Genomic DNA, 26,438 nt, shown 5'->3' with positions numbered 1-26,438 from the left:
GATTGGACAAGGGGCATAAAGAGTAATTACGATTTGTAACAATATATATGCTAGTAGTATTGATTTAATCAACATATCTCCATGTTCAACCCCCAAAATATGTATAATCGATTTTGATTCAATAAACTTAAAAAACCACCAGCATCAAAAAAATAAAACACCAGCATCACACATTGCCTAAAGCCTAAATTCACATTACATTACAAAAGCAAATTATGAAAAAGATATAGAGAACAAACAATGGCATATTTTTTTTTCCTTAAAGGAAGTCACAACAATCATTAATATTTATTCCCCTGTGAAGTTCATTGTTCTATTTTTGTATCTTTTTTGTGTGTGTGAAGTTCATTGTTCTAATTTCCATTATGCAAAGAGGAAGTCATGTCCTTGAGGACACCCAAAACAATGCTATTATGCTGTGGCATCAGCAGCATCCTCCGTACTGGGACAAAAAGCCAAGCAACTCGTTCAATGTACAAAGTTGTTGATCTATAAACACTATAACAATAGGATCATTTCACCATTATCAGGTCTCCTGGGAGGGTCCCCACGTGCCATAACCAGTGGGTCATGAGGTCAATATAGTCACAGCTGAGCAGGGTATGAGCACTTCTAAGTAGGAAGGCACTATAGTATGACAGAAGTTTCCAGCATCAAAACCTTTCTGCAGTTCACACAAAGCTTAGATGAACTAGGTGTCATTTTCCAGAAGAAATCACAAGTTCAATAGTTTCATCCCCTTCTAGATTGTTATTTTTCAGTTTTGCTTCAACTCTTAAACTCCAAAAAGCAAAGGAAGGGAAAATGACCCTCATGTCTATGATTTGAGAATCTAACCTGTCATTCATTCAGATGAAACCTACTGGGTGCCAAGGTTTGCACCCTCCCTGTCTTTGAGAGTTGACCTCAAAGCTTTAGTAAGAATACATTGGGAGCTGTAGAACATGCCTTTGCCAACTTTACTTAAATTTTCCTTTTTCAAACGGTAGATTCAGATCTGACTATACAATTGCACAACTACAAGCAGTTTCTTTTTCTTCTGCGGTGTTATAAACCCTTCATTTAGAGTGGTGTAGGTATAAAATATAAATTGCTAAAAAGGTAAATTATTCTATTTTCATTAGAAATTAACTTTAGGGGCTGGTCAGTTATCTCAGTTGGTTAGAAGGCAGCCTTATAACACCTAGGTCACGGGTTTGGATCCTCAAACCGGCCAGATGCCAAAAAAAAAAAAAAGAAAAGAAAAGAAAAAGAAAAAAGAAATTAACTTACTCCGATTTCTATCATAGAACAGTTTTCATGAACCATAAAACTATTCTATAAAAAGTTATTTCTGGTCTTTTTGCTTTACCAATGTGTGGTGGCGAATTTCCACAAACTTTTAATCAGTAGCAAACCATATAACAAGCTTGTGTTTTTAACATAAAGCTATGACTTTAATTATTATTTGAGAGTTCTACTTTGGTTAAACTTCATACAAAAAAAACAAGAGAAAAAGTGTTAAAAAACAGACTCCTTTCCTGCTTAAATTCACAAACGGTAGATTCACAGTGGGCTGGGAAAGAAATGGCAGAGCCCTTCAGAAACTCCAGAGCTCTAGACTGAGCTGACAGAATTTTCTTCCACAAGACATTCATCAGTACCCAAAATTCTGGGCTGGAGGAACTGCTGGGCCAACCCGTGTGGCATTTCTCATGTTCTTAGGGTCTCCATTCATCTTTTGATTAAGCTACCAAGAAAGGCTTATACCTTTTTACCCTTTCAAAATCCTTGAATGAGGGCTGAGCCCGTGGTGCACTCGAGAGAGTGCGGCACTGGGAGCGAGGTGACACTCCCGCCGCGGGTTCGGATCCTATATAGGAATGGCCGGTGTGCTCACTGGCTGGCGCGGTCCAGCCGGTCACAAAAAAGACAAAAAAAAAAAAAAAAAAAAAATCCTTGAATGAGACCCCTCACTCTCTGTGCTTCTCTTGTTAAGGTAGCATGACGTAAGTCTCTGAAGCTGTTCCTGTAGATAAAAAGATGTCAAATGGCCAGGACTCAACATGATCCTCAACAGGCTGTGCTGAAAGAATGTACAGCATGTGTAAGGTAGCAGCTCTCTACCTCCGTGGCCATCAGAAATACCTGTACACCTTTCTAAACATTTGAGGGCTTGGACCCTACTTTCTACTTCCAAAGGTGGAGCTCCAGGCAGGTGTGTCTTGGTGAAGCTTAATCAGCCATTCTGACATGTGCCAGAGAGAACTAACTTGGCATAATGTTTCTGCCAGACATATTCACAACCTCTATTTTGCATACCTGGAGATGACTGATCAGTGGTGCATTGTACAAGATGATTATTTTAAGAATTCCTTCCTTTGTCCATCCTGGGTGAAGACTGCCCAGCAACAGGCATGCAAAAATGTCAGTTCCCTTCATAATTAAAGTCAGAGTTATTTGTTTATTTTTAAAGTACATTTTAATATACATATTAAAGTTAGGATTTTAAATGGACTCTTGCTCTTCACACTTCACCTCTCTTATGTGGTAGAGTCAGGATGTCCTTTTTGACTTCCTATTTGCAGTTAGTTTCATTGAAAATTCTGGTTTTAATGTGCTGCTAATCTCTTGTTTTAAAGATATAGGGATCTTTACATTCTTAAAAAAAAAAAAAAAAAAAAAAAGACCATACTAAAAACATTCATCTTAATTTCTGATAAAAAGGAAAAAACAAACCTGATTTTAATTTACTACTGATTTTTACCAAACCGTCAAGCTTTAGTTTATGAAACAAGATCACAATTCCTTTCCCCAGTGACTAACACCCAGATTGTTTCAAATCCCCAAAAGCGAAGTCCACAATATCATGCTATAGAATGTCTATGACTTAGCTGCTGCAGTATTTCTCTGCAAAGGAGCCAGGATAACCCCAACATTCCTGTTTTCACTCTCAGAGGTGTACAAATTATGCGTTTCAATATATTCTTGGACAAGATCTGGTACTAAGTAGCGAATGCTCTGGCCCCTTTGGAGGGCTCTCCGGATCTTCGTGGATGAGATGTCGTTAGTGATCCATTCGTTCACCAGGTGAATGTTGCTCCGGTGTTTCCAGAGCACATCAGACTCATAGATGAATTTCTGAGCATCATTTCCAGCCCGAGTAATGCATATGACCCCATGGTCTGCCACAATTTGGTTAATATCCTCACTCTTCCACAGATTGGGAACACCGAAAGACTCCAACAAATCTGACCCGCACAGCAACTTTACCTTTGGCACACCTAGGAATAAGAACGGAACAGAACTCACGGGTTTGCTTTCCTAATAACCCACTGCATCAAAATGAATGTGTGTATGTGTATTTTGGGAAAGAGGGTTCTGCATTTTCATCAGATTCAGATTCCCAAAACAGATCCAGGACACCTCAAAAGTTAAAGGCCCTGCAGGAGAAATAAGCTCAGGGAGCCTTTTACTCTCCCTTCTTTCCTTCATAAATCTAACAAGGAGCATTTTCCAGGCACTCACATATATGGAATATGAAATGAAAATACAAAGAGGGGCTGCTCAGCTCCAGAATCTTAACAGTAGTCTGTGAGTCCTGGTAAAATATACAAACCTTTTGTTTTTGGCTCTGTGGATTTTTTTTTACTAGAATCTTGTCTTTGTTCAGTCCACTTCCTCTTCCGTCCAGGCCTTTCTAGCACAGGTGAGTTCTGCAGGTGATCACAGTTACTAGCCTCCAGTTTCTCTTGATGGTGTCTATAAAATGACAAAACAATAGAATGTTCCTCTTTCTCACAATGCTTTACTAAGCTATCATCACTCCAGAGATGCCTAAGAGTCTCTGACCCAGCGTTGAGGGGAGGTGATATCCAAAATATATAACCACAGGTACACATGATGCCCAACAAGTCTGAACAAATGGTGGCTATCTATCTATCACTGTTCTAAATTTTATGTGTCTTGTGTCATAATAATAAGAATTAACATTATTTATTATATGCTGCAAACTACACTAAATCCTTTACATGGGTCATCTGATTAACTCTTCTCAGCATCCCATATCATACATATTCTTATCCCCATAATGGAGGGGAAGTGGAGACTTAGAAATTGCAACTCCAGCTACTAGCAGAGTCCCTGGAACATAGGAGGCATTCGGTAATAGTTTGACTGAGTGAATGTTTTGATTATTACAAAGCAACTATATTATTGCCACCTTTATATCAGAATTGTTTATTACCCATTGAGAGAGGAGGACAATGACTAATTTGCCCAAGGTCATTTGGCTTGTAAGTAGCAGAACCAGGATTGAACTACAGAAGTTTGGTCCAGAGCCCACACTCTTGACCACTGAAGAGTGTGGCTTGAACTAGTGAAGAACCACAATACCAAGAATAAGGTCCTAGAGGGGCAAGTACCTGAGGCCTAAAAGGATGGGACCACAAGCAGGATTTGTAAACAGCTTTATTCTGGGCTGGCAGCTGGATGCCCACTGCTTTACAACTGCAAAGTTACCCAAGTAACATAAACTATACTTGTGGGATCCAATTGTGGATCCTTTGTGTCCCTAAACTCCTTCCCTCCTGAATAGCTGAGTTGAATATGTAATGGACAATAAGCTTACTATGGAGCCAGAGAGGGCTGGGTAGGGCGGTGGCCCAGAAGCCTGGTCTCTGATGGGAGAATTTTCTACCAGCAAGCAGGGGAGATTCTTCTCCCTGCCAGGCCTGAAAAGTAAATCCTCTTGACAAGTCACTGTGCTAGATATTGTCTATTGGCTCAGTACCCAATCCTACCCTAAACACATTTCCCAGAGATCCTCATGGCAGGTTCTAGATGTGATTGAGATTTTGCTGATGAGATTCTCGTGAGAGATTTGGAAGGCAGAACAGAGGCAGAAACTATCACTCTGCGGCTACGGAGCCTAACAGCCTTTTACAGTGTGAGTGCAGGGGCCAGACTCCATATTCCACTGTCCAGTCACCAATTTCAGGAGTCTGAGAAAGTTTAACAGCAGCAGAGGTGGTAGCAGAAGCAGAATCGGTTTCCTGAACTGATTGCAGCTATGGAGATACAACCTTGAAACACACCCCGACTTCCACTCTCCCTGCTCTTTTCACGCTTTTGCTGAGGCACCTAAATCCCTTGCCACTTAAAATATCCAGAGTGGGTTTTACTTCATATTCTGAACCCTAACTAATTTTGACAGTAACTGGAAGGTTCACAACTCTAAAAACAGACATTAGAAAGGTTTTTCAGAAAGCCCTTTTATATTACACTCAAGATAATATTAAGAATAATCTGATGTTACTTACTCTGGTTTCTGAAACCTTGACTGGAACTGTTTCAAAAGTATGAGCACAAAGATTTGGGAAACCCCTATATGCTGTTGTGGAAGCAGCACACAAAATCAGGCCTGTCCATGATCAAGCATCACTTGATGCTTCTCTTCTTTGAATTACCTGCCTCTCTTTTATACCTAGAAGACTGATGACAATAACATCCTCTTACAACCTTGCCTTTCTTATTTGGGGCACAGAGAGGCCAAGCAGGCTTCCTCTATTTTCTAGCAGATATATCGCATAGTGTGAAGCATGCAAACAACTCAAAACTTAATGAAAGACATAAAGGCTAAGGCATACATACCATCTGTTGCTGTACTCAACAGCCTTGTAATCTTCCACAGGAATGGCATAGCCTACGCCTTTCCAACTCTAGTGACAGTGTTGCAAATCTATATGTTCGCAGATCTAGGCAGCATTGAAACATGGCAAAAAGACAAAAACACTTCCCACCCATTTCCACAGAACTGACAAAGTTGATATCACCATAAATACCTTAGCACCTTAGCAGTCTCTGTCCACTCCTTCTGAAGACTTTCCCATGTATCAACTTCCACCCATTTTGAATTCTTGGTGGCAAGTTCTGCCATGATAATTCGATGATGAGCAGGGATAAGTCCTTTCTTCTTATATGCATCACCAACAGGAGAAATTATGCCTTTGATAACTCTATATTTTCCTGGATAAAGAGTTAGATTTAAGGGCCAGCCTGTGGCTCACTTGGGAGAGTGTGGTGCTGATAACACCAAGGCCATGGGTTTGGATCCCTATATAGGGATGGCCGGTTAGCTCTCATGGGAGAGCGTGGTGCTGACACCACCACGTCAAGGGTTAAGATCCCCTTATCGGTCATCTTTTATTTAAAAAAAAAAAAAAAAAAGTTAGATTTACTCCAATGTCTTAAGGGGGGTGAATAAATCACCCATATATCCTTAGTATGAAGACTAAAGGACAAACCCAATAAGACAACAACAAATACAAGGACAGTATAAGACAGGCAATATTAAAAGATGTAACTTGAAACAACAAAATGTCAAAAAGTGGAGGGAATGACGTCAAAGCATAGAATTGGCTTTGGTTCTTTTTTCCTAGATATCAAAGTTAAGTTGTTATTAGTTTAAAATAATCTGTTATAACTATAACATGTTTTTTGTAAGTCTCATGGTAACCATAACACAAAAACTTTATTTATTTATTTATTTTTTAAAAGATGACCGGTAAGGGGATCTTAACTCTTGACTTGGTGTTGTCAGCACCACGCTCTCCCAGGTGAGCTAACCGGCCATCCCTATGTAGGGATCCAAACCCTTGGCCTTGTTATCAGCACCATACTCTTCCAAGTGAGCCATGGGCCAGCCCTAACACAACAACTTATAAGAAACATACTAAAAATAAAATAGTGAGGAATCAAAATAAGTCAGGCACAGACAAACACTGCATGGTCTCTCAAAGAAGTAGAGAGTGGAATATGGTTACCAGAGGCTGGGAGGGGAGGGAGGTGGGGGGAGCAGAAGGGGTGGACTACTGGGTACAAAACTATGCTACCTACCCTAAGTGAATTGCTGTGCAGTATATATATCTATTGAAACAACACACTGTACCCTGCAAAAATAAATATCAATAAAATTGGAAATTAAAAAAAAAAATTAGATTTTATATTAGGTACAAAAAATTAGATTTTATGCATGGGAAATATTATAATAATATTGTTTTGTAATCACAGATTCCTTTTCTTTTTAAACGGGGATTCAGCCTTATTGATTGATTGATTGACAAATTATGGTAAACTACACATAAAATTTACCATTTTAACCATTTTAATTAATTAATTAATTATTTTAAAAAGATGACCAGTAAGGGGATCTTAACCCTTGACTTGGTGTTGTCAGCACCACGTTCTCCCGAGTGAGCCAACCGGCCATCCCTATATAGGATCCGAACCTGCGGCCTTGGTGCTGTCAGCACCACACTCTCCCGAGTGAGCCACGGGCCGGCCCTGGCATCTCAAGCGTGCAGCTGAGTGGCATCAAGCACACGCGCGCTGTTGTGCAACCATCACCACCATCCACCTTCAGAAAGTTCTCACCTTCCCCAACTGAAACCCTGCACCCACCAAACGCTAACTCCCATTCTCTTCACAGTTTAAATTTTGATTGATGCTGCCAAATTACCTTGTCAAAAGCCTTAATCAATTTGTATTGTCCATCTGGCGTGTATGTAAGAGCCCATTTCTCCTTAACCTCTGATACTTGACATTATCAAGAAATTTCTGTCAATGTGATGGGCAAAATATATCTCATCTTTTATTTTAGTTCTGTGATTATCAGGATTATTAGTGAGTTTTAGCATCCATCCATCCACCCATCTATCAGCATATAGTATGATCATTTACATAACAACAAAAAATCTGTGTATGTATACAGACGTTTGCACGTAAATTAATAGAAAAAGGACTCCATGGATACATTTTAAAGTGTTATCAGGAGTTGCTTCCAAAGAGGGGAGTGAGAGTGAGCATTTTACCTTATATATATTTTTTCTCTTTTACACACACATTTAGTCTTTTATAGTCTTTTAGAATTAGCATACAAGGGTACTTCAAAAAGTTTGTGAAAAAATGGAAATAAAAGATAACACAAATCTTTACACGAGCTTTTTTTTTTTTTTTTTTTTTAACATGAACTTTTTGAAGTACCCTCATATACACAGTGACCATAAAGTATGGACACACAGGTGAACATATATAATAAACGGTTCATTGATATTGCAGTATAATATATGTAAAATAATATTATGCATAGCTTATGGCCACCGTTTATTCATGCACTGTTTACGAAAACTTTTAAAGGTCTCATGTATGCTAAAGTAAGGGTTTTAGCTTACTGCGTTAAATAGTGGGAAACTCTTTAGACAGTGTAAGCATAGGGATGACAGAATCAAATTTCTGTTTTAGAAAAACCATTCTGGAATAATGTGGATGAAAAGCTAGTTGGAGAAAGAGGGGGAACAGATGAAGTCAGGAAGATCAGCAGAACACTGCTGCTATGGTGGAGCTAGATGTGGATTTACCTCCAACAGCAAATGCTTACTCTGTTCTGACTCCCTTGTACTCTTTGCACCTTCTTACTCTATGCAAAGATGACTGAGGAAAAGAAACAATATTTATTTACATGCCCAAATACATTAAACCTGTTAAGTAAGTGAATCCCTGGATGAAGTAGAGTTATATAAAAACAATGAAGGTAAGTTTTTTTTTGTTTCCCTATGTTTCCTTATGAAACAAAAAAACAAGAGTTTTGAGGACTGGAAAGTCATTATTCTTCCTTCTACTGACTCTAAATATATAAATCTGTAGTTTTTATTCTGTAAGCCATTAGCCAGATGCTCAATTCTTCCCTGAACACATCTCACCCTCTTTCTTGTCTAAGTCCCTACAAGGAAGGAGGAGGACAGCATGTTTGTGGCCACTTGATCAAATGTGTATTCTGAAACAGACCTAGCTATAGTGGTTCTCTAGTCTTTAGTTGCTTTTGGTAACTGTTCGTACCTGTTCCATTCATGTAGTCCTTGGCCAGCTCAAATAACCTGAGGTGCATATTGGTGATAGGATTAAAGGAGCCACAAGCAAGGAGAACCACTTCTGTCTTCTCCGAATTTTCCATGGTAAGAATTTGAAGTTGTTGATCTAAATGGGAAACTCTGATACCTCCCTTTTTATCTACAAAGGAAAAAGAAAGTAAGTTCAGTTATAGGCTTTTGATGTCTATCCATGTTCTCATTCCAACCAGATGGATAAAAATAATGGCTTCAATGATTATGCTAGATGAACTGCAAAAATGGCTCCATTTCTCCGCCCTTCCCTTTTCAATGTGAATTTGCAGCTCCTACCATAAAGGGAAGGAATTTACTACGACACTCATTGTGACTTGCTTCAGCCAAAAGAATGTGGTTGAAGTGACAGTGTGCCGGTTCTGAGCTAGGCCTTAGAGGCTTTGTGCCCTTCCACTGTCTTTGGACCGCTGCCCTTGCCATGAAAACAAGTCTGGGCTAGCCTGTTGGAGGATGGCAGAACATGTGGAAGAGAGCTGGTGCCCCCGCTGATAGACAGCCAACCACTCAATAGCGACTGTGGCCGTCCTAGGCCAGCCAACCACAGCCAACCTGCTCAGACACATGAGCAAGTGCTAATAGTTTATAATTTACAAGCCTTTTTCATATCAATATTCCACCTGAGCTTTCCATAACCCTAATGAAGTAATGCAAGACATGTGACTTAAAATTTTTATTTAAAATTATTAATAATTGGGCCGAGCCCGTGGTGCACTCGGGAGAGTGCGGCACTAGGAGCACGGCGACGCTCCTGCCGCGGGTTCAGATCCTATATGGGAATGGCCGGTGCACTCACTGGCTGAGTGCCGGTCACGAAAAAGACAAAAAAAAAAAAATTATTAATAATTAACGTATACAGATTTAGAAATGACAGGGCAACAAAAGGTCCACAATGACAACCAACAGCATCAACCATATCCCACTCACCATCCCCTCCATCCAGCTTCCTAAAGGCAACCACTTTTAAGTTTTTCAGCTACAAAGGGTCTTCAAAAAGTTCATGGAAAAATTCATGTTATCTTTTAATTTCATTTTTCCACACTTTTTGAAGTACCCTTGTGTTTCTTCTGGTAGATTCTACATAATCCTGCATTATGTGCTTATAATGCTGTTTAAACAGTGTGTACTGACTTTCTTTTATTGTCTATGAGGATTATCATATCCCCTCACTACACTCTCCCTGACTTCCTGATATAGTTTATGTAGACAATCATCTTCTCCCAGAATTTTGAAGGCATTGCTTCTAAATTCTAGTGTTAACAGTGAGAAATCCAAAGTCATCTCCAGTTCTGGAGGCTTTGTGTTTTGTATGTTTTTGTTTTTTATTCAACACTGACATTTTCTGAAGTTTATCATTTTTACAAAATGAAACAAAAAGCAGGTATCAAAAACAGCAAAGATTTTATAGAATTTCTGCACCAGTTTTCACGTAAGTCAGTGATTATAAAACTGGTGTCCAATGTAAATACGAAACACAGGCTGAATTTCCTCTTGGTTATATGCATTCAGATGGTTTGTTTTGGAGATACTGAATAATAACTTTTCATTAGCACCAGTCACTTTCTGAGAACCGATTTGGTTTGTCCAGCAAAGTAAACTTTTTTTTTGCTGTGTGGCATTTTCTTATTTAAAAAAAAAAAAAACATAGTTCTGTAGCTTTTGAATGTCACTTATTTTTTCCCTGCCTTGAAGCTTGTAAGATCTTCTCCTGGTTCCCAGTGTTCTGAAACTTTACAGTAGTGTCCTCTAGTGCAGCTCTGTTTTCATCCATTGTGCATGCTGGGCACTCAGCAGTCCCTTTCAATCTCAGAACTCATAACCTTCAGTTCTGGAAAATGTCCTTGAATTATTTCACTGATGATTTCTGCCTTCTATTTTCTCTGTTCTCTTTGGAAATGCCTATTATTTATCAATCATGGAAGCACCTGGACTGGTCTTCTAATTTTCTTATCTTTCCTACTTTCTACCTCCTGCCTTCACACTCTAATTTCTAGAAAGCCTCAACTTCATCCTCCAATCTACCTACTGAGTTTCTCATTTATGCTATTATACTCTTAATTTCTAAGAGCTTTGTCCTCTGAATATTTCTTTTTATGGTATACTGTTCTTGTTTCACCAACACATTATGCTCTCTTATTTCTCTACCAATATAAATATTTTAAATTCCTTTCAGAAAGAGCTGGTAGGCAGTTCTAAGCGAGTTAAGTAGAGCTTGTGCACAGTGGGCTTCATTGTACAGTAGCCTGGCTGTCAGTACTGAAGGTCTTCCCCCTTGGACTGGTCAGATCCCACAAAAAAAGTATCCTCCAATTTCCTGCCTATGTATCAGAATAGTTAAGAGCCTATGGTCTGAAATCAGACTGGCTTGGGTTCAAATTGAAGCTTCAACACTCACACGTGCTGGATGACATTGAGCAACTAAACCTAACCTAACCTTCCTTTTGTCCCAGTTTTTCTGACTCTTGAAACAGAAAATAATATTACCTACCTCATGACTGTTTTGAAAGAGTAAATGAGACAATACCTGTTCAGTGCACAAAACTGTGTTTGGCAATTAACAAACGTACCACAAATGTAGCTATTGTTAATACTGCATGCATGTTACCACAATTCAGCTGGGTTTTTTTTCTTTCTTTCTTTTTTTTTTTTGATCTACAAAAACATTGACTTCAAATTGCTCAACCTACTATCTTACTCTATTAAATCCACTTTTTCTTGAAGGCATTTCCTCCTGGAACTCTCCCCTTCTCTAATCTGGACTGAAAATCTCTCATTCTTTGTAAAGCTGTCTCCTGAGTTCTAGATCCCCTATTCCTTTCTTGCTTTGCTTCCTAACTTTTCTGGAGCATATCCTCAAGCAGCTTCATAATAAAGGGTACATGGGAGATAATTAGAGAATTCTTTTCAATTCAAATAATTTTTGAAATTATTTTCTTTTAAAATTATGAAGGCACTTCATTATTTTCTAGCATTCAACACTGCCGCTATAGAAAGTCTGATGTCATTCTGATTCTTGTTCCTTTACATGTAACCTGCTTTTGCTTTCTGGGAGATGTGTGGAATATCTTCTTATCCCCAATGCACTGCTATGCCACTGTAATGTGTCTTAGTTAGGGTCTTTTTCATACATTGTTCTGTGTGCTCAGAGAACCTTTCCATCTTAAATTCAAATCATTCAGTTCTGGATTATTTCTTTCATAAACAAGAGCCCTACTAGTTATCAACAAACGCAACACTTTTAAAAAACAAACTAACTAAATAAATAAATGAAACACTTTCAGGGCTGGCTGGTTAGCTCAGTTGGTTAGAGCGCAGCTTCATAACACCAAGGTTAAGGGTTGGGTCCCCTGTACCAGCCAGCTGCCAAAAAACCCAAAACAAAATACTTCTATTACTGGATAGTTTTTTAAAATAAATATTCATGCGTTTCCAAAGATGTTTCAAAATAATCATTCTGAGAACTTATAAATATAATTCCAGTGATACAATCCTGCTCAAAGTATTTTGGGAACTTTTGAGGAATTATTTACACAGCCTGAAGCATTTTTATAACCAACATAAAAATATAACAAATGACAATAAATGAACAGCTGTATGCTACCTTTCAGTTTATAAGACACTTTCATATAGATTATCATTTAATCCTCATCACAAAAAATAATTTGGCCAAAAGCATTTAGCATGTTCCAAATAATGACCTATTATTATTTAGTTTTTCCAATTAATCATCTACCGTGGGACATTTAGGTTTTTGTAATTTTTCACTACTACAAACATCTCAAAAGAGAAATAATGGGTTGAAAATGAATTAGAAATTAATTCTATAAAACATGTCACTGTACACTTCTAAGACTTATCAATACTCAAAGACTGTATCAAGGACAATTTTTATTTATAGCCCATCAGTGCTCAGACCCAACTGCTGAGATGACCAAATTGCTTTTGTTCAGATTTTACGCTCTCAGTGGAAGAAGCTCCTGAGTGGTGTACCAGGGCTAGAATTTAGGTTTCCTGCCTCTTAACTGCCGTCTCACCAAGAAGAAAAATGGGAGACGAACTGTAGCAGTGAAGATTGGAAACGAGCTCTCATAGCTAAGAAGTTGAAAATGTGTACTTTATCCCCTTAGGCAATGGCAACCTTTGAAAGTTTTTGAGCAATGGAGTGACAACAGGGTTCTAGAAAAAGTGTTCTAGGGCCAGCCAGTGTCTCACTCGGGAGAGTGCAGTGCTGATAACACCAAGGCCACGGGTTCGGATCCCATATAGGGATGGCAGGTTAGTTCACTGGGTGAGCGTGGTGCTGACAACACCAAGCCAAGGGTTAAGATCCCCTTACCGGTCATCTTTAAAAAGAAAAAAAAAGTGTTCTAGAAAAATATGTGATATGGGTGTTAAAATGCCATATTTTGTTAGGTGAGCTTGATTTAATCACTTAACCATGTCTCTTTAGTTTCCTCATTTGTAAAACAGGGATAATGACACAACCAATCTCAATTATTTTGAGGATTAATTCTGAGGATAATACATGGCAAAACACTTAGCCTACTGCCTGGCACGGTGTTAAAATAAATGGCAGCTGTTATTTTTCAGGAAAGTGATGATATTGATGGTCGTGATGACACAGGATTGATTGGAAGGGGCAAAACAAGACAGGAAGGGCAGCTACAAAGTAATGACAGCCTCAATTTCAGTAGAGTCAGTGGGAATAGAAATAAACATTTGATGACTTCTCCAAACAAGGCACAGTGGTAGCGATCACAGTAACACTGCTAATTATTAGTAAGAAATAAAGGAGGGAATGGTCAGTAACAGTCACCTTGGCATTAAAAAATGAGTTGATTTAAATGTCCTACCTTTCAGTTATCATCCCAAGGATGATACCAGGGTTCACTTGGGGCTTGTACCTATCCTTCCATCCCTACACCCATCCAATTCCCATCCAAAGTACCTGTGTATTATGGGGTGGTAGTAGTTGCAACTTATCCATAGTATCCTGGGCCCTGCAAGGAAATCAGGGTCTCCTGCCAGCCACAAGCATGTGCTCAAGGTCTGTGGTGGAGGGGCTGGGTTCAGCTGGTGTTCAGTGTCAGCCCAGCCCTGTCCACCTCAAATTTCAGGCACCATTCCCCAAAAGTGAGCTGAGGAAGGGTAAGGCTGAGAAAATGAGGTGTGGTTCCTCAAGGGAGCTGCCAGCAATCCTGAAACAGAGATCAGGGAAGGATGAAACAAAGAGCTTTGAGCTCTTCCAGAGCATCCCCAGGGCTGTGGAGGGGCTGGGGAAGTTGATCTCTTGGCATAAAGGAAATTTTCTTCCTCGTCACATTCGTAACCTGTCTCAAATATCCAGCTCAGTTCCATTAATTCACTGTGAACACAGCCAACTTCAGCTCAGACGAGGCTAAACCCTTAATGCCACAGAAGAGTTAAGGTTACAGTGAGTTTCTATTGTAGTCCACAGTGGGTTTAAAAGAACTAGGATCTTTAGGATCTTTCCCTCTTCAAAGCAGAGTACTTCCTCTGTATCCGTGTGTGTGTGTGTGTGTGTGTGTGTGTGTGTGTGTGTGTGTGTGTGTGTGTGTGTGTGTGTGTGTGTGTGTGTGTGTGTGTGTGTGTGTGTGTGTGTGTGTGTGACAAAAAGGAGTTAATTTCTTTCTAAGGCAATTTTGAGGTTAAAGGTTTAACTAAAATTTACTTTTTATTTTAAAATCACTGATCCTTTTAAGTTTTAAAAACATTCAGGTATAAAAATTAATGTAACATTTTGTAAACATTAAGCCAGTTTTAAAACATCAACTTTCTCAAAAGAATAGTAATTCTGTTTGGCTTTCCTCGTCACATTTCAGGATGCTCAATATAATTAAACCTGTGTTGGCCTGACCATCTCTCAGAATTTGCACCTAGAAAAGGGTGCTACTCCTTTCAAAATAGCAACTTCAAGCATGTACCTATATTCTTGTGCCAACATTACTTTAAATATCCTTGGAGGCATATTTTGAAATTGCATATTCTTTTGAGTACCCTCACTGGGGAAAAACCTTTGTCTTTAGAGGGTATAATTTAGTAGGTTTTTTTTCTCTCTCTCTCTTTTTTTTTTTTGCAGCTGGCCAGTATGGGGATCTGAACCCTTAACCGTGGTGTTACTAACACCATGCTCTAACCAAGTGAGCTAACTGGCCAGCCCAACACTAACAGTTAGCAAGGAAAATCTTCATATATGCCATGGAAGCTATGTAAATGTGACCTCAAAAGAAGAATTTCAAAAATGTTATGAGCAGTAATAGCAATCTTCATTTGGTTGTTAAATTGTAATATGCAGGTTAACTCTCAGTTTATTAGCTACACTAAATGCTAATAATCTGGCTAAAGACAGAGCTAGCAGAGCCTCAGGGTATGGTTAAGGATCTCAGACCTGGTTTCAAATTCCAGCTATACGGGCTAGCCAGTTAGCTAACTTGGTTAGAGCATGGTGCTGATAACATCAAGGTCAAAGGTTTGGATCTCCTTACCGGCCAGACCCCCCAAAAAAAATTCTTATTGAAGTATTATTAGACATAATTTTGTTCTAATGGGATGGACCTCAATACATCTTTGCTATGTTTAAAACTTTATGTCTGTGGTTTAATATCACATGATCATAAAACAGAACCTGAATTTGGTTTCTCAAAGCCATTTTATCACTAAAAAAGTAATGTAAAAATGTAACTCACTGTGTCCCATGCAGCCAGGTGATAGTGTTCTTGTGTGTGATCACCACTCTGGTTCTCCAGTTCTATGTTCTGCTAAGGTAAGTTCTTACATCTGGCGGCTCAGAATGCATGTGTCTTACTTGTGGAGATGGTTTGGGTGCCCTCTGTGGTTCCTGTTATATGTTTAGTTGCAGCCCGCCCCATTGTTTCTGCCCCTATTATCAATGGCAGTCACCTACTTCACCTTTGTGAAAAGTCAAAAATCTCAATACAGTGAGGATAGCTGAAATTTGGGCAGATTGAGTTTAACTCTTAATCGACACTTTTTCTTCTAGTACAAGAAGCCATTAAATGGGAGCTGATGAGGGCATGGATGTCTCACTTTATGGAGCCCCTAGAGACCAGTCCCATCAGTCTAGCATTAGTTAATGTCTGCAGCACTAAGGGTGACACAGTGGCTTGACATGTTATTTCAGATTCTATGTTGGAAATTAGTCTTGGCAGAAAGAGTCAGTCAGTAACTTGTGATTAGGCACATGGAGCAAATGCAACTTGATACATTCAATTTTTAAAAATGCAGTTCTAGGATGGCTAAAATCCAAAAGACTCTGAACGATAAATGCTGGGGAGGTTGCGGAGAAAAAGGAACTCTCATACATTGTTGGTGGGACTGCAAAATGGTGCAGCCTCTATGGAAAATGGTATGGAGGTTCCTCAAACAATTGCAGATAGATCTACCATATGACCCAGCTATCCCACTGCTGCGAATATACCCAGAGGAATGGAAATCATCAAGTTGAAGGTATACCTGTTCCCCAATGTTCACTGCAGCACTCTTTACAATAGCCAAGAGTTGGAACCAGCCCAAATGTCCATCATCGGATGAGTGGATACGGAAAATGCGGTACATCTACACAATGGAATACTACTCAGCTATAAAAACGAATGAAATACTGCCATTTGCAACAACATGGATGGACCTTGAGAGAATTATATTAAGTGAAACGAGTCAGGCACAGAAAGAGAAATACCACATGTTCTCACTTATTGGTGGGAGCTAAAAATTAATATATAAATTCACACACACACACACACACACACACAAAAAAAAACCGGGGGGGGGGGAAAAGATATAACAACCACAATTACTTGAAGTTGATACGACAAGCAAACAGAAAGGACATTGTTGGGGGGGAGGGAGGAGAGGGAGGAAGGAGGGAGGTTTTGGTAAGAGGCAACAATAATCAACCACAATGTATATCAACAAAATAAAATTTAAAAAAAATTAAATTAAATTTTTAAAAAAATGCAGTTCTAAAAATGCAGAAATTCCAAAAAATCTGAAAAATGAGAATCTAGTTTTCAGAGGAGGAAGGATGGGAAGCTGTGACACTCATTGTCATTAGTCTAACTCAAACTTGCCAGCTTCTATTACAGGGGGTTTGTGTGCAGTAAGGAATATTTCCTTACCCCAGAAGGTCAAAACTTCCACAAAATATTTTTTCACAAAAATATAAAATTAGCATGAATTAGAAAAATGGTAAACATTATTTGTCCACCAATTACGAACATTAATAACTCTTACTATAACTTGTGGACTGTTTTACATTAATTTGAAGTCATGGTAAAGGAACCAAGGTTCTAAAGAGAAGTGACTTGCCCAGAGCCAAGATGATCTATCACCCAGGATATTGATTTTTAGGCCCAGATCTTCTCGATTCTGCAGTCAACCTCTTCTATCCAACTTGGCTGGTAATATTATTTTCACTTTCTTCACACTTGGTAATTGTGCAGTCATCTGTTGAGCACTTATTAACTGTCTACTATTTGCCTGACACTACTAGAACAAAAATGGACAAGATAGGGCTTTCTGCTCTTCAGGAGCTCACAGACTGGGCCTTAAGAAAAAATTTGAATTTAAAATTCATGTGGGTCTGGCCAGTTAGCTCAGTTGTTAGAGCGTAGTGCTGATAACACCAAGGTCCAGTGTTCAATCCCTACAATGGCCAGCAGCCCACCCCCAATCCCCAAATAAATAAATAAAATTCAGGTGAAGGGAATTTTTTAAAAGTTCCTTAGAACCTCTTTTAGTTGTCCTACCATTTTAATATGGAACCAAATTAAGTTAAATATGAATACTTTGTGTTGTAAAGTTCCTTATAGTTATATTTATTGAATGAATAACTAGCCATTAAATTCATTTATTGAATATCATTTATTCAATAAATAATATTGAGCAGGAGATGATACTAGGACAAACAGAAAAACAAGGACATCAACAACCTGAAGTCAAAAAGTGATATAGGCCTGGCCGGTTAGCTCAGTTGGTTAAAGTGCAGTGTTGTAAAACCAAGGTCAAGAGTTTGGATCCCTATACTGGCCAGCCGCCAAAAAAAAAAAAAAAAAAAAAAAAGTCATATAAAAGAGTGGGACTCTGAAATATGGAGAAGTTTTAGGAATATTTAACTAACATATTTTGATTATATTTTCTTTTCTGTGTGCTTATAAGTGATGAATTATTTAAATAAAAACTATATCTACATTTTTTAAAATGAAAAAAGAGTCACTGAGTCCCTTAAGCACTGTTCCAAGCCTAAGATAAAGTCTCCTACTAAACTGCACTCCACAGGAGGCAACACAGTGTAATGGTGAGAAGCACTGGCTTTAGAGACTAGTTCAAATAGTCACTCTACAATCATGAGTTACTTAAACCTGAGCTTCCCTTTCATAATTTATAAAACAGGGATAAAAATGCTTGCATCATAGTTTTGCTGTAAGGTTTAAATGAGATAATCAGGGAATCATTCAAAAAGAGTCACATTTATCATCATCAGCCCTGCCAATAATAAGCACATGACCTACATCAAAGGAAAAACTTAGTGTGGCTAGGTTTTGAGCATTTCTGTTCCCCAGAGGAAAGCGAGGAAACAAATTATATTCAGGTTTGCATTCAATAATATGTTTCTGAGATGATGAAACCTAGTAAACTGATGCTATTCTCCTGTCCTTTTAGGTTTTACTGTGCTGCTTACTCTTATGGAACCATTCCCAGAGGCGCTAAAGAGGATGTTTTCTGTATTTGGTGTGGGATCCTTCAGTGAAGGAGTCTGCACTGTGGTGTTAACAGTTTTGGCAACAGACTGTGTATGTTTTTTTTTGGGGGGGGGGGGTTTGTCTTTTTCGTGACCGGCACTCAGCCAGTGAGTGCACCGGCCATTCCTATATAGGATCCGAACCCGTGGCGGGAGCATCGCTGCGCTCCCAGCGCTGCACTCTCGCGAGTGCGCCACGGGCTTGGCCCTGTGTATGTTTTTAAGTAGTGAATTTGTAAAGGCTCTTCTTAATCTGAAAGCTTGGCTGTAAACAATATTCCATTAGTATTCAATATTTATTTTCCACTTACACTAAAAATACAGATATGTAGAAACGGAATTCCTAATTAGACACATCACAATTAAAACATTTTTCACTGGGGAAAGTTTTAAAAAATTTCAAAGACTTTTCTTTTTGTGGGTGAAGTCCACTTTACTAGACTTTTTTAAAAGTAATTCAGTTATTAATAAACAGTGGAGTTGTTGGATTGGGTTTGGCACATTAAGCAGCAATCTATCTCTTGCTAAATTGGCAACTTCATTTAAATCCTTGTGGCAAAAACATTTTTAATGTGTTCCAATTAAAAGACAAAATATTCCTCACAGTGCGTTCTTCCTTTCAAATGTCGGAAAAAACAACCCCTGAACTTTACTACTTGTCTGTGCTGCTGTCAGTGAGCAGCTTAGCTTCCACAGGTGAGCAAAAAAACTTTACAAGTAACCTATCCTTGTCAAAAGCTTACCAGTATAACTACTCAACCAAGACTGTTACACTGCAAGAATAAACCCTGGTTCCTCTTAAATAAAGAGGTCCAAGAAGCTAAGGCGTATGAAAAGCAAAGCAAAGAGAAGTGGGGAGGGTTAGGATGGGATATAAAAAGCCATCCTTCTCACATTATTTCTACTCTATTTAATTAGATCTTGTTCTTCATCCATAGTGCTTTTCTCAGGCGTGGGGCTGATTTGGCTGGCCAAGGTGACCTGTCCGAGGCCAGATGCTAAACCAACAGTCTGAAGCTTGCATTTGGGTCCTGCTCGTCTTCTGCCTCAGATACGTGACAGGCTGAGCCTGTCTCAGCAGCACTGCCACTTGTTGGCAAGCACACAACCATCTCCTGTCCTGCTATTTCTAGATAAAATGGTCAGCTGAACATCAGAGCCCATATCAGGAAGCACATCAAGACCAGTCATTTGGAAGAAAGTTGCTTTCAAGCATTAAAGAGCACTGACAATGGATTAAAAGGAATAGTTCAACTGAAGTCACAGGATTGACGTCACAGCCAAATACCAAATTCACCCCAAATAAGGATCTCCTGTTAAATAGTTTCATGATCATTACTTTGACTTTCTAAACCTCGTTTTTTTGTTCAATGAAGATAGTGGTATCAGTTGGATGATTGCTATAGAAATTAACTGTTGAAAAGGAGAAAGGAAAATATCTTAGTAATGAACAAAGGTTTAGTTTCAAAAGAACACAGTTATTCAGATTGTATGTTTGAACAAGGTCAATTTACTGCTTCTTAAAAATGAAGTGAGAAATTCTGGGACAAAAATAATTACAATGTCCTTATGGATTAAAACAGTCTTTTACAACATGATAGCCCACTGCTTCCTAGAGAAAATAGCTAATTGACCCACATCGTGTTTTGTCTTTTTACTTCTGTGTGTATTCACATATTCTGAGGTATTTTAAGTAGGAGCTAGTTATTCACAGATGCTCTCAATGTCTTTAGGAACTGGAGATAACTCCATTTCCTCAGGGAAAAAACAGTATCAACTGGCAGGAGGAACAAATTCAGTGTAAAATCTCCCAACACATCTATGATAGGCACAGCACCTTGATAAGTGGAAATGATTGTTCTACATCTGCTTCTCCGTTCAGTTGGTAACTGTTGGAAACACACTACCCATCTACACCATCGACATTTTCTGAGCACCTTTCACAACCCAGACACAGTGCTAAAAGTTGAGTTTAACAATGAAATTCTCTTGAAATAATTCTATTACCATGACTAACAGAAACTGTTTAAAAATAACACAGCTTCTACATTCTCTAGACCTCAATAACCAACATATTAACATGTCAGATAAATGTTAACTTATTTCAAAGCAATATTTCTATTGGAAGGTTTTTTCTCTGAACTCTGTATCTTGCCTCCCCTAAATCTAATCTACTTGAAGATCTCAGCTGATAACAATTCCGTCCTTCCAGTTGCTGAGGCCAAGTACCTCCAATCATCCTAAGTGCCTTTCCTTTTTTTTTTTTTTTTTTTTTTACCCTCTCACCCATCAGGAAATCCTGTTGGTTCCACCTTCAAAATATATCCACAATCCAACCAACTTTTGCTATTTGGACTTTTATTTTTTTTTTAAGGTACAGGGATCTGAACCCTTGACCTTGGTGTTACAACACCAGGCTCTAACCAAATGAGCTAACTGGCCATCCCTGCTATTTCAAATAATTTTCTATTATATGGAAGATACTATAACATAAGGACGAATGTTCTAAGCAAAGGTAATAGTACCAAAGTCCTGAGGCAAATATACGCCTGTCATTTTACAGGAGCAGAGAAAAGACCAGAATGGCTGGGACAGATTAACTGACGGAGGAGGAGTACCAGATACAGTCAGAGAGGTAAGAGGAAACCACTGCAGGGCTCTGAGCAGAGGTATGACATGACCTGACTCATTTTTTAAGGATCTCTCTGGCTATTGAAGTTGAGAACAGAATGTGGGAGGAAACAAGGGTGTATTGAAGGAGACCAGACAGGAGGCTACTGAAAATATCCAGGTGAGAGTAGATGCTGACTTGGAAAAGGGTGGTTGCAGTGGAGTGGTGAGAAGTCATTAGATTCTGGATATATTATGAATGTAGAGCCAATGTGATTTGCTTATGGATGGAATGTGGGCCATAAAAGAAAAGGAGTCAAGGATGACTCCAAAATTTTGGCCTAAGCAACTAAAAAAATAGCACTGCCTTTGAGGAAATAAAAAAGATAACCATGAGTAGGTTTAGGGGAGAAGATCAGGAGTTCAGTTTACAGAGAAGTTAAATCTGGGATGTCTATTAGATATCCAAGTAGTGATGTTAAGTAGTTAAATAGAGAACAGAGCCAACTCAGGGTAGAGGTCCACACTAGAGATTTACTACAAATTTGTAGTCATCTGCATATATATGGACAGCTTGGGCTGTCCTAACAAAATAGTATAGACTGGGTGACTTAAACAACAGAAATCTATTTTCTCACAGTTCTGGAGGCTAGAAGTCCAAGATCAAGGATTTGGGCGATTGGATCTCTGCTGAGAATTCTTCCCATCTTGTAGATGGCTGCCTTCTTGCTCTGTCCTCACATGGCCTTTCCTCAGTAAGGGTTGGGAGGCTAGGTGGAGGGGCAGCTCTGTTGTCTCTTCTAATAAGGACACTAATCCTATTGGATCAGGGCCCCACCTTATGACCTCATTTCACCTTAATTACTTCCTTACTCCAGATACAGCCATATTCGGGGGTAGGGCTTCAACATATGAATTTTGAAGGGACACAAACATTGGAGCATCTGTAAATAACTAGCTCCTACTTATTATTCAGTCCATAACAGATGGTATTTAAAGCCATGAGACTGAATGACCCTGCCAGGAGAGTGAGTGAAGACAGAGTGGACCAGCAGTATGGGCATCACCTGGAAGCTGGTTAGAAATGCAGAATTTCAGGCCCTACCCTACCTACACCTACTACATCAAAATTTGCATTTTAACAAGATCCCCAGGTGATTCATACGTATCTTCAAGTTTTCAAAGCACTGCTTTAGAGCACTCCAACAGTCCAGATGAGAGACAATAAAGGGTAATAACAAGAGGGATGATGTCAAGGGTTTACAAGTTGACCAGTTGACTGAATAAAGGCAGGAAGGAAGAGGAAGGAAAATAAGATTTCTGACTTGAGCGATTGAGTGGATGATGTGCCACTAGTCAGAGAGGATCAGAGGAAGCTCAAGTTAGGAGGTGTGGAGGGATGGCATAAAGAGAAACTCTACTGTTTTATGGGTGTTGAATTTGAGGTACACACAGTACATCCAAGTAGAGAGATCCAGCAGGTAGGCAGAAACAGAGAGACTAGAACGAGGCACTGATTAACCACAGATATCAAACACTACCTTCAATGGGATATCACGGTTAAGAGAAGGTTTTTTATTTGATTTGATCTTTTGTTTAGAATAGTAGAGAATTAGAATGGTGGTAGGTTGAGGGGAAAGCACCATTAGGAAGACACAGAAGCTGCACGAAAGTGAATAATTGATGGAGGAAGCTTCTCAAGGGGGCCACAGAGAAAGGATTTTAAATATAAATGATAACAATAGATTAAAAATAATGGGGAGAAATGAAAGCATATGTCCACACAGGGAATTATACAGTTTGGCTTTGTGGATAATAACCAAAAACTGGAAAAAATTCAAATGTTAATCAAGAGATGAATGAATGAATGAAGTAAATTTGGTATATGCATATAATGGAATACTACTGAGCAATAAAAAGGAACAAAAACAAACTACTGATACAAGTAACATGGATTAATCTCACAGGCATTTTGAGTGAAAGGAGCCAGATACAAAAACGTACACACTGTATGATTCTAATTATTTGGAATTCTAGACAACTAATTTACTCTAAAATGACAGAAGGCAGATCGGTCGTTGCCTGGGGCTGAGGTGGGGGTGGAAAATTGACAGTTGAAGGGCAGAAAGCCTCAGGGTTCCTGCTTATGGAATCCTCATTTGACTTCCCATGCCTCTCATTGAATGGCAATACACCTACTCATTCTCCTTGGATGGGCCTGTTCCTTGTGAATATATATCCAATTATGCTTATTTTACATAATGATGATGATGATATTCACTGAGTTCTTCCTATGTGGGGAGCAATATACTAAGCATTCATGTGATCCTTACAGCAACCTTACAGCAGTGAGGTAGGTGATATTATCATCCTTTTTTTTTCCCTTACAGATGAGGAAACTGAAGCTTAGAGAGATTTACTAACTTGCTCAGGATCTCACAGCTAGAGTAACGTCCTAGATTCTGAAAGTTCATGCTCTTACCTATTATGCAGTACTTACAATGGTATAAGTTATCTGCTGGTAGACACTTAAAAGAGGTCCAAGTGTTCAGAGAGCCTTTGGCTCACGGTGCTCGTTAGCCACTCAAGTTTCATCTACCCTGGCATTTTCCCTCCCTAGTTGGAGTAACTTGCATTCTCCAGGCTCCCAGTCCAAGTTCAAGCTGAAGTGTCCTAAACTACTGCAGCTGCCAAGTAGCATTTATCTGGTTTACCAGTTATGACTCCCAGTTATAAAGTTACCTTTCTCAGTGCTGTCTCCTGTAACTACCTACCTAACACACCATTCCTCTTTCTCCAATTTCTTCTCTGCCTCCCATCTAAAGGCTTGGATTCTATTTTTGTTTTAGAACTGGAACCCTAACAAATTTCTTTTACTTATGCACTAAGTATATGTTTTCATTATCTATTAACTCTAAACAAGAAGCCAATTACCAGCCATCTGCCAAAAAACGAACAAAACCCCCAAAGGTATATAAGAATATCTTCAGCATAGAACCTGAATCAGATTAAGTTACTTAAAAAGAGAAGCAGGCAAATACAATGCCTGTATGGTAAGGCCTTTCCTCCATAGCTTCTACAACTGCATGCACCAAAACCAGCATAAATGCCTGAACAGGATAATATATTATCATCAAAATTAGGGAAAATACATTGTGAGCAAGTCTTTATTCAGCAAATTCTTCAAATGGTAGAAAAGGAAGTATATTTTCGAGTTTTATTTGGCACTGTTAAATTAAGTTTGGTCTAAAGGTTTCTTCACATAGTGTACTATAGTGTACTATAGTGTACTATAACCTAACTTAATGTGTAAACAGACTGTAATCTACCTCATAATTTCAGTTGATGTGCAAACAAACCATAACCTACTCCTGTAACAAGTAAAGGAGTCTCAGCCTATTACAGGCAGCCAAATGTTCAAACCATGTTCAAATAAGGCAAACGCCCAACTGTAACTAATTCAGCTGTCTCTGTACCTTTTTCTGGCTATAAGTCTTACCTGAACATGCAGTAAACTTGGAGTTGCTGTGAACCTATTCTGGCAGTTGCCCAATTCGTGAATCATTCTTTGCTCAGTTAAACTCTGTTAAATTTAATTTGTCTAAAGTTTTTTTGTTTTAGCCCAATGATTTTTTAAAATTAATTTTTTATTGAAATATATTGGTTGTGCATATTTATGGGGTATAATTATATTTCAATACACATATATAATGTGTTCTAATGAGGGTAATTAGCATATTCATCATTGCAAAATTTAATCACTTGTGATGTGAACATTTGTCTTCTAGTCGTTTGATAACATGCAGTAAATCATTGCTAATTATAGATTCCTGGACTGACTGTACACTGATAGAACTTATTTTTTCTATCTAGCTGTAATCTGTACCAATTAACCAGCTCTCACTTCCCCCCTCCCCTTTCCTGCCTCTAGTAACCCCAGTTCTCTCTCTAAAGTTTTTCTTTTTTAACAGCACTGACCCTATTTGTCACTAAGTCCCATTTTACCCAAAACGTTGACACTTCCACACATACATATCACAAATTAAAGATAATCGCATTTACTTTTACACAGGAAATTCTTCGAATCTGAAGCGTTTTGCAAGGTAGGCTATTGGAACCATTCCAAGTAGTGTGTCAACAACAGTCTTCTCTGAGGTGGGCTAGAAAAGTGATTTCATATCCAAATTGTAACTCTGAAAAACGATTGAAGGTAATAAGGAATTCTACCATCAGGCAAAACTAACAGAAACAATTCATCCTGGTGGAGTTCTATGGTAATCAAAGTTGGAAGTTTGTCCTGACGAATGAAACATAACTAACTTTAAAGACTACACTTTTGAAACAATTTTGCAACCCTGTGTACTTAAGGGAGATGGATAAGTCAGTAGTATACAGGACATCAGGGTTTATGGCATTTGCCAGGTAACTTTTAAAGTGCTGCCCCACAGCTAACTGTCTCCTTCTCAAGGGGTATGAGTGTCGAACTGCTTCCAGGAAAGTGGGTCTAGTGTTTTACAGACACGGAAAGATTTAGGAGGAAAGGGTGGTCGTCCAGAATGGAGGACTTCCTCCCCGGCCTGCCACCCACCCCGCGCCAAGTGCCAGGGTGCCAGCCCTCAAGACGCATCTAGGAAAGGATTTGCCCCCAGGGTGAATTCACCCCTTCCTAAGGTCAGAGGCAAACTCGCAGAGGTTTTCGGTTCCACGAAAGGCAATACTCCTTGCCTCAAACTTGAATATGACCTTGCCTCGGGGCCCGTTGTATTCGACCCTAAAAACTGGACTCCCCGTTGCCTGTGACAAGATGGGTTCCTGGCTGCCTCCCGCAGGGACCGGTTTCTCAGGGGCTGCAGGTGGGAAGCTTACCACACCCTCACCGCCGACCGGCCGCAGCGCTCCCTGAGTCCACCCGCGGCCCGGAGGCCAGCGAAGGAACACCCGCGGCCGCACACTCATTGGTTGGTTCCAGAAGGCCGGAAGTGCGTGCGTGCGTGCGACGGAAGTGCTCCTCTCGCGCGGTTCGCCAGGCCGGGGCCCTCAGGTAGGCGGGGCACCTGGCTCCGAACTCCGGGACCCGGGGGCTAGCGGGAGGCAGAGAGGGGACCCCGCGGGGC

General features: G+C 39.3%; 1 protein-coding gene across 3 annotated transcripts; it reads right to left on the bottom strand.

The window, feature by feature from the left end:
* Nucleotides 1-54: 54 nt before the first annotated feature.
* NMNAT1 (nicotinamide nucleotide adenylyltransferase 1) lies at nucleotides 55-26,276 on the bottom strand. Of its 3 annotated transcripts, none has more exons than XM_063104701.1 (6): nucleotides 26,191-26,276; nucleotides 25,387-25,517; nucleotides 8,875-9,045; nucleotides 5,823-6,006; nucleotides 3,599-3,741; nucleotides 55-3,263 (listed from the first exon to the last, which is right to left on the bottom strand). In XM_063104701.1, the coding sequence occupies exons 3-6, from the start codon at nucleotides 8,987-8,989 to the stop codon at nucleotides 2,863-2,865; spliced, it is 843 nt and encodes a 280-aa protein (XP_062960771.1). In that variant the 5' UTR covers nucleotides 8,990-9,045; nucleotides 25,387-25,517; nucleotides 26,191-26,276; the 3' UTR covers nucleotides 55-2,862. The 3 variants fall into 3 exon arrangements, with proteins under 3 accessions (XP_062960771.1, XP_062960773.1, XP_062960772.1); XM_063104703.1 differs by having other exon boundaries at nucleotides 25,387-25,484; nucleotides 26,191-26,266; XM_063104702.1 differs by lacking the exon at nucleotides 25,387-25,517.
* Nucleotides 26,277-26,438: the final 162 nt, after the last annotated feature.

The sequence above is a fragment of the Cynocephalus volans genome, chromosome 8 (assembly GCF_027409185.1).
Source record: "Cynocephalus volans isolate mCynVol1 chromosome 8, mCynVol1.pri, whole genome shotgun sequence".
In the NCBI taxonomy this organism is placed as follows: Eukaryota; Metazoa; Chordata; class Mammalia; order Dermoptera; family Cynocephalidae; genus Cynocephalus; species Cynocephalus volans.
Note: the sequence above shows the minus strand (reverse complement) of the source record. Positions and strands in the feature narration are given on the sequence as shown.

Bases quoted from the DNA above. Each gene is read 5' to 3' on its own strand.
- NMNAT1 (XM_063104701.1), bottom strand. From the start codon at position 8,989: ATGGAAAATTCGGAGAAGACAGAAGTGGTTCTCCTTGCTTGTGGCTCC. The intron at 6,007-8,874 runs GTACGAACAGTT...CTCTTTATCCAG, and splicing joins GGACTACATGAATGGAACAG to GAAAATATAGAGTTATCAAA. The intron at 3,264-3,598 runs GTTTGTATATTT...TCTTATTCCTAG, and splicing joins CACAGAGCCAAAAACAAAAG to GTGTGCCAAAGGTAAAGTTG.